Source organism: Megalopta genalis, chromosome 2, assembly GCF_051020955.1.
Source record: "Megalopta genalis isolate 19385.01 chromosome 2, iyMegGena1_principal, whole genome shotgun sequence".
Lineage (NCBI taxonomy): Eukaryota > Metazoa > Arthropoda > Insecta > Hymenoptera > Halictidae > Megalopta > Megalopta genalis.
The window spans coordinates 20,838,583-20,851,774 of record NC_135014.1 but is presented as its reverse complement, the minus strand read 5'-3'; the positions used below and the strand labels follow the sequence as shown (position 1 = coordinate 20,851,774).

General features: G+C 39.3%; 1 protein-coding gene across 4 annotated transcripts in view; it reads right to left on the bottom strand.

Moving 5' to 3' along the window:
• Nucleotides 1–13,192, bottom strand: part of LOC117220516 (EGFR adapter protein) — a 383,013-nt gene that overhangs the window by 60,449 nt on the left and 309,372 nt on the right. The window contains exon 1 of one of the 4 annotated variants that reach the window (XM_033470535.2): nucleotides 227–1,839. The exons of the other annotated variants lie outside the window; for them this stretch is intronic. Coding sequence (XP_033326426.1) covers nucleotides 227–451 — 225 coding nt within the window. The 5' untranslated portion in view covers nucleotides 452–1,839. Of the gene's footprint in view, nucleotides 1–226; nucleotides 1,840–13,192 lie in introns of those variants that run through there. 4 annotated transcript variants of the gene reach the window in all.

Genomic DNA, 13,192 nt, shown 5'->3' with positions numbered 1-13,192 from the left:
TCAACCGCTTCATCTAATAAAAACATCGTCAACGTACCCCGCTAGACAACTTCAAATCCCTGGCACTGTCATCCCGAATCTCCCTTACTCGAAAAACCTATCGAAGTAGTACCTTACACGATACCGAAGTCGCGTGCCTTTTATCATACAGAACAGCAGCGCCTTTACTCAGAAACACACGCATACACGCATATACACACGTACACACACACAAGTAAGAACTTACTTTGAGTTTCTGAGTGTGACCGCATCGACAACAGCAGTAGGACATGTAGTCGGGCAACGCTGGCATAAACTTCAGCTGTTCCTGTTGCTGCGCGTACTCGTCCACAAGCTTGCGATACTGCACCCTGAAGATGGGCCTCGTCGTGCTCTGCGAGCCTTTACCAAGGCGTCCCATAATCGCAGAGAATGCGGCCAGGGTTTTGCGCCTGCGTGTGAACCTCCTCATGCCACGGCGACCGTTGCACCTCTTCGTCTTCCAACTGGGCTCGAAGCGCACGGCTCGCGGCTTTCGCCAGATTTTGCTAATTTTTCCGGTTGGCTCTCGACTTCCGTTCAATTACACCGCCGAACCGGGCCGCCATTCGCGCTCCGGGGACCCGGGGACACACACGCGGACGCGAGCTCGCCGGGACTGCTCGCGTACTCCGAGTCGGCAATTCGAAATCCTGAACTTCACTGGCGGCAACTGCGAGTATCCCGACGGATTCTTGGCACACACTTGTTCACAACACCCAACACACTTTCTAAATCGCCTGGCATGCCGGTTCGCGGGCACCGGACGCCGGCCGAGCCCTTCATTCACTTATCAGCCGGCTAGGAGGAATTCCTCGCGCAACACTCATGAGACCCTAAACCCGGCGCGGCCGAGGGCCCTAAAACCAGCCGAATTATAAATATCCGACCGGAGGCGTGGGCACGTTCGACCGATCGACACGCGTGTCCCCGGCGAACACCGTCTTCTATTTCGGTTATCCTCTCTGTCTCACCGGTGTGAATGGCTCCTTGGCCGTATTATCGGTGGCAGGTGATCATCCGTCTCCGATCCAGCGGACCGGTCCGATCGCTTTATGCGTGGGACACGCACGGAAGATCGAGAGCCGCGCGCGCGGGACCGCTCGGCTCGGCTCGGCTCGGCTCAGCGCGGCGTACGTAGTCTTCACCGAGTGTCGTTCTGCATGCCGATCCGCGGAAACCGGTTAACGAGTTCGGAGCTGCCTTTCGCTTCGTCCTCGTCGACTGTCAACCACACTCGCGTCTACCGCGATTTTCTCTGCCGCGGCGCTCGTCTCTCTCCCTCTCTCTCTCTCTCTCTCTCTCTCTCTCTCTCCCTCCCTCTCTTTATCTATCTCTCTCGTTCTCTCTCTCGTTATCCTTACGACCCCGGTGACGTAGCAGTCAGGACGATTCCCATTCAAGCCGAGCCGTGGCTACCGCCGGACGACACCGCCGGTGACGCTGAGGATCGCCGCGAAGCAGGAGGCGTCCCAGATCCTCCGTGTCGTTTGTTTTATCTCGAGATCAACGATCCGGACTCGCGCCTCGCGAGAGTTCACCGGCGGCTTCGCACATCTCTCCTTTTTCCACCTGGCTGCCGGACACGGCTCCGTTAGACTGTCGCAGGATCTAGTCCGCCTTCTGCGCCGGATTCCTGCGAGACGCGCCGTCAACGAAGGGATCCCGCTGTCAATAAGGGCTACCTGTCGGCCTGTAGGTTCCCTCGGTTTCGGGCTCTACCTTGCAGCGGGGCCGGTCCAGGTGGTGGTGCTAGAGCATGCTAGCCGGCTCTCTGCGATCGCTATACCTCCCGGTACGTGTAGAGAGAAACTGAAGTCGAAAGAGGAACACCAAGCTGGAGTAGCACCGCCGGCCCACACGGCCTCCTACCCCCACCACAGCACGCCGACCGATCTCTTCTCTCCGACCGCTTTCTTGCTCCAACTGCGGCATTGAACACGTTCAACGGCAGCTGGCGAATACCAGGTATCGCGGTCCTGCTTCCACCGAGCATCTACCCCACGATCATCCTTGTCCTGCCTGACCGGCGAGAGCGCGCTCAGAGAGAGAGCTGAGAGAGAAAAAGGGAGAGGGAGAGAAGAAGGAAGGGGCGAGAGGGAGAGAGAAAGAGAGACGGGCCGGCAACGCGCCGATCGCATGAGTTTGCGATTCGCGTTCTTTGACCTCCTGCCATGCCGGCACGATCGCGCACTCGTATTGGACTACGGACGTTACGTTTGATGTCTTCCATTTCGTGCAGGACCTACCCGCGACGTCAACCGGGTTGCAGGAGGTTCGAGGATGGAGGGCGAGGTCGCCGACGGGAAACGCCGACGCGACGCCGGCGTCGGCGACGTCGTGCATGGGAGCAACGAGGATTGCAACGGGACTCGCATTCGAGTGGTACCGATGCGGTCCCCGCGCGAGGGTCCGCCGATTTTCTGCCGGGAAATTCGCTTTCTGGGGGCCACGTAGTGGGGATAACTGGAGAAGTTGTGCCGAAATCAGAGAACCTTTGATTGGAGTGAGATGTAAAGCGGCGCGGTTTCTTTTTTATGTTGAAGCTGAGATGTTGTAGAATAAGGGGAAATGGAGGGAATGTAGTACGAACATTTTGCTAGCCTCGACGATTTATGTCAAACTTGAAATATTCCAATGACATCGTGATTGGTTCAGTGCTGTGTATAGTTGGAATTTTTTTAGTGACATGTTATAAATCATTTCTCGTTGATTTTGACACGGTGATTTCAAATCCGGTCGTAAAACTTATTTACCACTTCAGGATTTTGAAGGAAAATCGAATCAAGTGAAAAAGCTTAGGAAACTGTTATTTTTTCGTTGAAATGATTTGATAACCTGGTGATTTCTTTTTTAGAAATCCTGAAATGGTAGATAAATTTTGCGTGCGGTTTTGAAATCAGCGTGTCAAAATCTACGGGAAATGATGTATAATGTGTCATTAAAAAGAATTATTATTAGTATCTGATGAATCACAATGTTGTTGGAATGTTTCTATTTTAATATAAATTTTCGTGGAGACGGAACGAAAGAATTGTTCATTGTAAAAAATCTATGAGTATTAGTAAATGTAAGATTATATGTAATATTTAAATGCATTATTATTCCATGTCTATCTCGAAGAATCTTCTTGACGATACAGCGTAAGTAATGCAACGATTGCATGAATTAGTGCTTGCAACTCTCAAACTTCAAGAGCTTGCAACGAATATAAAACAGGTGAAAGAAGTTAATGAATAACTGCACTTTAATATAGCTGAATTAAAATAATTAAATAAATCTGTGAAAATTAAAATGCAAATTTTCAAACTAGCACGTCTCTCGACTCGATGTTTCATAAAAATTAAAAAGATAGTAAAAGATTTGATAATATAATACACAAATATCGCGGACTTCAATGTATGATTGCAACAAAAAACACGAAAACTAAACAAAGAAAATCGTAGAAATCCAAACGTAGATTTATGAAGTATCGTATTACAATTTGATACTTGACTTGAATGGGTCAATGATCACCGTCAATGAATGTCTGAGCGGCCCTCAAATCAAATTAGTGTCGTAAACATCCCTTCTCGGTGGTAAGAGGGTAGAATGGTCGTAAATAAATTCCCCCTCCCTAAATTGACATTTCTGGCGATTTTTGGCGCATGTTGACATGGGAACATCGGCTTTGTTTCACAATTTGTCCATTTAAAACAAATTGAGTCTGCCACAAAAGTTTGAATATTAACTAAATTTTACAAATTTTATACAAAAAGAAAAATAACTATACTGACTAGATTGCGGATTTTTACGCATTTATGACAAAAATGCATATGTCAAATATACAATAGTCAGGGGTTTAGAAGAATTTTATTCTTGGCAAATATTATATTCTTCTAAAGAAATTAAAAAAAAAATATAAGAATAGAAGTAAAATTTTTTTGGAAGCAAATTTTCTTCACGATAAATATAAAAAGAAATGTAGATTGGCGGAGTTTCTCTTTTAGTATTTCGCGTAACAGTATTCCTAGGATCAATACAGTGGTGTGAATAATTATAGATTTAAAAGTAACTTTTACATTTTTAGTGATATTTAAACAAAAATTTAACGGAACAACATATTTGTATATTCCACATTTCTATATTACAAATAATAGAAAATAGAAATATACAAATATATTTTCTTTTTTGTTTTTGTTTAAATATCGGTAAAAATGTAAAAGTTACTTTGAGTTTATAATTACTCACAGGATTGAAGGTGGACTTCTTTAGTTGAGACACCTTGTATTTAAAAAAAAAATAAAACACGACGAACAACATATTTCTATATTTCTATATTAGAAATAATATCAAATAGAAATATATAAATGAATTTTGTTAAATTTTCGTTTAGATACCAGTAACAGTGTAAAAGCTACTTTGAGTCTACAATCGTGCACACCACTGTACGTCCTTCCTGGATGTGCACCTTTGTCCCTAAATCATTTCTGCTTCCGTGCAAATAACCGCAAGATTCATCGTAATTATTTCAAAATCCGTCTAACTTCAATCTTTCAGGCTGCGCAAGATAATCGCACGTTTTTGAACATTTTCCAATGAACCGTTGCACGCCGGACTTTTACGACTGACAGTAATTTTTCAGTGAAAACGAACACCCAGGAGCGTGTAAAATAAGCCGCGATAAATTCCCGCAGCGGTCACGGTTTACGTAAATAAGCTTCGAGGCTTATTATACATTAAAATCGTATCTCTCAGCGAGTACTCTCCGAAATGTTGCAACAAGTGGAATAACCTGAGTAGTCGGACGAAGATTTGCGTCACTCACTGTCAGAAAGCTTGTCACGAGAAACTTTCGTCCGTGTAGATAGTAATCTCGGAGATATACAGGCGTCTCTCGTACTTATCTATAATAAATCACGGAAAGGCTTCAACGGTTTTACCATATAAACGCGAGGATTTTTCTACTTGTAACACCTTTTCGGGAAGGAAGACGCGACGAAACATGTGCATTGTACACCGGGCGAACGTAAATTTCTCGGTCCATAAGCGAATCCAGAATGTTAATACGCTTCTATGTGGAAGATCGGCTGCTTTCTACTGCAGCTTCGGAATTTGCCGGTCTAACGGGACCTGCATCGCCTACAGCGATTGCGACAATTGCCACCTGATCCGACGGAGACGCGTTAATCCGTGGAATTTTCACTGAAATCTGTGCTACGATTTTCGGAAATCGTCGAACCGCCATGTTGCCCAGCAACGAAGAAAACACGGCTCGGTCTTGAACCAAGTATTGTTTTCAACTGCAGTGGCTGACGGAGGTATTTTTTAACAATATCACTTTTTTAAAATTGGACCGATCGATTTACATTTTTTTGAAATGTTACAGGTAATATTGAAGTATTCAGCAGTTAAATGTTTAATAATATATAAATTATTTCTATATATAATTAATAATTGTATATATTAACTGTAACATTTCAACCGTTAATCGCTGTAATTACGATTTACGACTAACAGTAGTAATTCAATCGTTAGTCGACGATTAATTTTTTGCTCAAATCTGCTGTGAAGACAATGATACGGAAAGTGGTTAATGAATCACTTCTTTGATGTTTTTTTGATTAAAGGATAAAGAAAACAAAGGAATAAACAAATTTTTGTATCAAGAAATAAATAGAATAAACAAATAAAAAATGTTTATTAAAAAATGAACAGAATGAAAGAATACGAATATTTGTCTATTGAGAAATGAACAGAAAGAAGGAATAACAAAATTTGTTTACTGAATACTAAATAAAACAAAAGGATAAAAATTCTTGTTATTCAAAAGTAAACAAAATGAAAGATTAAAAAAGACTTTTTATTCAGAAATAAACAGAGAGAAAGAATAGGAAATTTTTTCACTCGAAACTAAACAAAACAAAGGAATATACATTCTTTACACTAAAAAATTTGCAACGTAAAAGAATAAAAAAGTGTGATATGTCTTGTTCGATACATATAAAGTTAATTATGCCCGAAAACAAATCGAAGTATGAAACCACAGTAACCGGTTGCACTATCCCAGTACAATGTGTGCACTTCCTTCAAACACGTTCCAAAGCCCTTACATCCAATCGGAATGGTTCTCCCAATAAACTAGAAGCTCGCACAAGAGATCAAAGATCAGTCGATTAAACGGCGCCGTTTAATGTTATCATTTACGTATGTTTTCGACGTTATCGGCGTAATACCGTAATAAATTGGTGGCCATAGCGCATTGGACACCTACGCGGCCGCGTTTCCCATCGGCCCTCGATGACGGAAATATGTCTGGCGTAATTTTTCCGATAAGATATATATTTTGTGTAAAAAGTGTCGGGCAATTAGTGTAAAAGCGGAAGTAATATATCGGCCAGCGATAGGACTCACACTGGAACACTTTTATCGATGTCCCAGTAATAACATCGTTATTCACAGAGCAAGACGCAACGGCCAAAGATACAAAAAGTGCACGCCATAACGAGATAAACCGTACGAAGAAAGTAGCCCGTAAATTATGGGAATACCGGCCGGCTATCGAAACGAATAGGGCAAAAATTATGTATGCCGCGGATTTACAAGATAAACATTTTTAGAAGCGTAAACGCGAGCCGATCATCGCCGCGCGCACGGAGACACGGGCAGATTTTTTCCAGCGAATTTAATGTCGCGTTAACCATTCGTCGTTATTAGCCGCAGCTTCAGTATTTTAGATCCTGCTTACCCAGCCTGCTTAGGCGAGATCTTCTGTTACCCTTTTTGCCATTCCTGGAGCCGTGTTCGCGTTCCTCCTTCAATTTTCCTGTTTCCGGCGAAGGTAATCGTATGCGTATGCATAATCGCTGCAAGTGGAGCATGACGAACATTTTCGTGGATTCTTTCGCTACATTAAATAACTATGAATCAATTTTCTGTGGCTTGTTCGAAAGCTGCGGTTGTTTGCTTCTCTTTTGTCCAGTTCCATATAATGTAGTTTTATAGTTCTGTAATTTACGATCTCGTAAAGTCTCGTTATTTTACATTTCTTTATATTGTTTCTCTACTTTCGATAATAATGTTTCATTGATGCCAGATTGTGGAGAATATAAGATATAAAATAAAATCGTAGCAACAAGTTATGTTACTTGTATGTCACGAAAATAGTATTGGCTTTATAATGATGTAAAGCAAATAATAAATAACTATAGATATTTAATTAATAGACATTGCAGGTCGATGTAGTCTATTTTTATATTTATTTAATTTATGATTTTTTAAAGTCATGTTATTTATCATTTTTCCGTATTGTTTCTCTACTTTTGTTAATAATGTTTCATTGATTCTAGATTGTGAAGAATACAAATTATAAAATAAGGTCGTGGCAACAAGTTATGTTACTAGTATGCCACGAAAATACTATTGGCTTTATAATGATGATAACAAATAACTATAGATATTTAATTAATAGACATTGCAGGTCGATGTAGTCTATTTTTATATTTATCTAATTTATGATTTTTTAAAGTCATGTTATTTATCATTTTTCCGTATTGTTTCTCTACTTTTGTTAATAATGTTTCATTGATTCTAGATTGTGAAGAATACAAATTATAAAATAAGGTCGTGGCAACAAGTTATGTTACTAGTATGCCACGAAAATACTGTTCGGTTTATAATGATTTCAAGCAAATAACAATGAACGATACATATTGAATTAACAGAGATTAACCTCACTCGGCACTCAGCATACATTGCAATTACCAATCAATAATCGATCCACGTTCAACTATCTTCTTCCTCTCGCAAGTCAAGCTGCATTTTCTCTAAACATTCTTTCGCACACACGAATTAACATTTAAACCAAGTTCATGTTTATGGTACTGAGCCTATAGAATACGAAAATTGATTATATCATCCGTATGAAAATAATATTAAATAATAATAAATGATTTGTAAGTCATTTGTTCCCACGATTTGGAAAAAATTTTATTCAGACGACGAATAAAAGATAAAGGCTAACAAATAACATATTATTCGCACTGTCGAATGAATATTTAGTCGAATAAAAATTTATCCGAATACGATTTTATTCGAATAAGAATGTATTTGTACAAGAATGCAAACGGAAAACCATTAATTTCAATAAAAGTGATAGAATTTATGTAAAGCGTTTTTTCATAATTTCTGGATTAATTTCTTCTATAATATTTTTTCGAATTATTCGAATAAACAACTTTTCGAAAGAATTACTCGAATATAAAGAATTATTTGAAAAAATTATTCGAATGAAGAATTATTCGAATAAAGAATTATATCCGAATAAATAGATAGAATAATTGATGACGAATTTATTCGAATAAAGTACTCGCCTAAAAGGAACTCGTTCGGATAATTATCATAGATAAATATTATGAATGTCCAACTCCGTTCGTTTCATGGTTCAGAAAATTGTCCTCGACTTAGCCCACGTATCGAACTAAAACTATTAAAACTTCATCCAACCATTAAAGCCTTAATTGCCTAAAGCGTGTAACAAAGTCATTAATATTTACGACGGTTATTTTGGTCATCATCTCGAGAAATGATATACGAAAAGTGTACCTAATGAACGTCTTCACGCAATAATTAGAATATACGAAGGCTCGCACGGCGAACAATAATAAAAGTCAGGCGCGCGGCGTGTCCCGAATAACTAATTTCCCCAGTAAAAACTTAATCGAACCGTAACGTGTAATCGGTTGTTTGAAAGATTCTGGAAGGCACGGAGCGGAGTCACATGAGATACGGTCTATTTGTCCGTATTTTATAAAAACGCCTTGGGGTCACATAAAATTCAGTTCCCGTGCAGGACGGCCGAGCGAAACCTCTTGTACATTAAATTAGCCGGGGTCGCCGATTAACTCAAGATCATTTACAAGCTCCGGCTAACGGCGTTGCTACCTTTACCGCCTCGTGTCCGCGTCCACCCCGGTTTCATCGCAACTGCTGTAATTGAATTTGAGAGCAGCTTCAGCGCACCTAACTCGACTTTCCGTATACACCGGCTAAAAAACTTGATAGCCTCTCCGCGCGGGGAAATCCGGAGCTTCATCATTTTCTCGTGGAAGCTTTGAGACTCGCGACTCACCATGGTTACACGACCGTTTCCCGTTTATCCCGCTGAAAACAATCTCTCTGCATCATAAACGAGCCTCTTCCGTTACGATCATTCGCGTGCTCCAGATCAACTTTTACCAGAGACCAAAAATAACAATTTTGTGAAAAATATGGTAGGAAATATGACGGAACGAAAATAACAGTTTCATCAAAACGTGGTAGGAAGAGTCGCAGGCCAAAAAATAACAGTTGTGCCAAAAATTTCATAGGCAAAATAGCAGATCAGAAATTTAATAGGCAAAATCGGAGACAAAAAGTGATAGTTGTGTCGAAAGTTTGACAGGAAACAATTATCGACAGAAAATTGATTTTTATTCACATAAAGGGTAGTTAAATTTTGAAGGACATTTTAAAAGATTGAATGATGGAAAACAAAATACAGGAGGAAACGAAATATATATATTTGAGGACACATATCTCTGGTCCAAAAGCCACTGCCGACGACACAATTTGGTGCACAAAGGGTCAAAGATAAATCGTCCAAAGCAGCAGCTCCACTTAATTAAATCGAAAATGTCGACCGTCTTAAAAATAGAGGATCGAACAGCTGTGATTCGGGCTGGGTTCGAAATCAAAAGCGATTAAATTCGTCGAAGCCACTCAGAGGCTCTCTAAATAGATATTTAAGGGAGAGGTTGAGAGTGCAGGTTGATAAAGCGTCCGAAGTTATTGGGACCGTTAGAAGAAGCAGAGTAGAACAGAGCGCTGAGAGACGGTTCGCAGGACGCCAGTCGCGTGGAGGCGTGTGACTATGTAAGGTATTCAGGCTCGAACATTTTTGTAGCTTTTTATTGTCCCTATCCGGACATCTCCTCCATCGGTCACATCGAAAAAGACGACGACGCCGTTGGTGGCGCGGTAAAAAGTAACATCCTCATCCTCGGCCGCGAATGCAACTTTCGCGGACAAGAAAGAGGATTTGCTAGGGTCGCGCGAAATGTCGCTTCGTTGGTATCGGAAGCTGCGTGGTTATCTCAGAATTCTGAACGAAACATGGCAGCATCTGGATTATACGAATTAGCGATACCTAAATTCTCTGTTGTTCGAATATATTTCAGAAGTAAGCAGTTTAGTCTGGGAACGTTTATATAATATACGATTTTATTGTATCAATCAATAGTGCTCTAATTCATTGATAATAATTTCTCTATTTTTTTCATCTTGTCGATAAACTGGCTAACTGATAAATAATGCTTTAATAACACCATTGCTAAAGTATATTATATTATTGGACTGCGGATTCAACGCATTTATGAGAAAGAAATGATTAGTCCAATTACAAAACAATAAAGGCATTTAAAATGGATATAAAAGATTTTGATAATAATTATTGTTAGTAATAAAAATGAACGTATATGTACCTTTTCTACCTTGTAATTAGACTGCGGATCTCTAATCAAAATGAAAATTGTGTGAATCAATTCCACAAAAAAGGAATTGAACAAAAACCCATTTCCTCTTTTGTCGATTTCAATAAATTAAGGAGAATGTAATGATATCCTTAAATTCTTTTAACGTCTCCATCATCTAGTCGTTTCGATCAAAAATTCACAAAATCCACAGCCTACTTATAATTAATACAGACAGTTTTTATGTTGCATGAAAATCTAGCTCTTCCTAACTATTAAACTATAAAATGTCAAATCGAATTGTAGTTCAAAAGCACCAATTTTCTATTTGATTTGTAACAACATTTTAATGTTTCTATAGAAAATTTTAATGAATGTGACACTTTACAGTAACTTCAGTTCTCATAAAACAATAAATACGATTACCTGTTGTTGCTTATCTACTTTTATGTGCTCTTTTAACATATATTTATGAAATTAAACAGTAGATTGGCACCTGAATTGGGTTTACTTTTTGATAACAGCGAAACAATTTTTACTAAATGAAGGGAATAAGGATAAAAGTTTTAACTAGACAAAGGGAATAATGAAAGAGAATGGGGATAAAAAGTTTTAACTAGAACCAGGGATCCAATTACACACTGTGCGGTTGTATTCTTTACGCGTTCGGTCTCGTTTACGCTGTTTTGCTTGAGGAAATAATTCAATGTTTGTAGTCGGCTATTTGAAAATCTAAATATTTTATTACTATCACACTTTCTTATATTAATTTTATTATGATACAATAAATATTATCACAAATATTTATCCAAAACAATTCTCCACGTTATTACGTTGTGTAAAATGAAATGTCGGATTTCTTATCCATGAAAAATTCCAACGAATTTTTTCGTGACTCTTTCGAACGACGAAATGTTCCATCGAAACCCTAAAACCAAGAAGTTTGCAAAACTGTGATCAACCAAATGGTGTATATTTTGATTGACAAAATATTCATTTAATTCGAAAAGAAACAATTAGTCTTACTCTACGAATAATCCGACATTTCGTATTACACGATCCAATAAATTTGAACACTGGAACTAAGTGTCGGTGCATTAATGGCAGTCGCTGTGCTTTAAATCGCGTCTGGTATCAGAGCGTTTCGAACGAGAAAAAGGATCGTTTCGCGGTTTTTAACGAGAATGGTTCATCGTCGATCAAATCCGCCGTGTCTCTTTCAACAAATGCGTATCGGATAGACCATGTATCGCGTGCAGAGCCTCGCCCCTTCCCTCCGTTCAGGAAAACTTGTCATGACCGTCACGAATAGAAGCCCAAGGCAAACCGCGAGCCCATGGCCGTTCGATTTGCTCTATTTCGTTGCGGAGAGGCTGCTGCTGCTGCTGCTGCCGCCGCCGCCGCTGCTGCCGCCGTTGCTCTCGCAGCTTACGGGGTGAGGCCGCAAGAAGCGAAATGAGGGTACAACGTCCAAAAGAAGAGAGCGTACGCAACCACCAACTAGGTACCACTATTATCTGTATGAGAATGCCAAGGTCAACCTCATTCCGAGGCCACAGTGACCGGTGTGTCGGCGTGTGTACGCGCGGCTGATATCGGCCCGAACCTACCTGCTCCCCTCGATTTCCTACGATTTTTTCGCTATTTATCGGGTCACGATCGATACTCCGTGTCTCTATCGACCGGACAGCTGTCGGCTAGATCATACGTGAATCACCACGTCTGTGAAAAATCGTATTTTAAATGGCAAGTATTGAATAGATATTTGATTTTAGATCGTGCATGTATTTTTGAAAATTAAGTATTTTGTTTGTTCGAAAGTAGGTTCATTTAAAAATTAGATATCTTACTTGCGCTCGAAGTAACGTACTTTTAAAAATAAAATATTTTACTTGTTCGATAAAATGTACTTTTGAACATGAAATATTTTATTTCCTCGAAAAAATATGCTTTTAAAAATCAAATATTTTATTTGTTCAAAAGAATGTACTTTTTTATAAATAAATATAATATTTTATTTATTAGAAAAAGAATGAACTTCTAAAAATATAATATTTTACTTGCTCGAAAAAATGTTCTTTTAAAAATGAAATGTTTCATTCGTTGCAAAAAATATTTAAAATAACATGTCAAATAGATAGTATTTTATTTGAAGAACAGTGAAAATAATTCTGCAATAATTCGGAGTGTTTTATTTATTCAATTTGTACATCAGATGAAATATTTTTATTTTACTAAATCATAGCGTAAAATATAATTATTTTGGTAATCGGAAACGTACGAAGTACCTTTACTCTGTATTATAAACGTGCATTGAATATATGTGGACAATTTATTTGCAAATATTACGATTTCTTACGTTACCTCGTTTTTCGTTACGTTAAACATTTTCGCAATTTATTTTTGATTTAAAAACTATGGCAAGTATTCTATTTTATGCTTCATGTTATTGAAATTTTTCTTCGCACGTTTCTAAAGTATTTTTTTCAATTGCTCGAAGAAACTGAAGTCGTAAGATGGAATTTGGAGAAGTGATTCTTTCATCAAGAGTATCCGAATATTAATGGGAGCCACTGTGTGTAACCTAAGAGCCTAGCCGGTTTGCATTTTTCAACGTCATCTGGAATCTCGAGTTTGCGACGACAGCAGAAAAATGCGAGCGGCTGTCCTCTCTTTGTCTTTTGTAT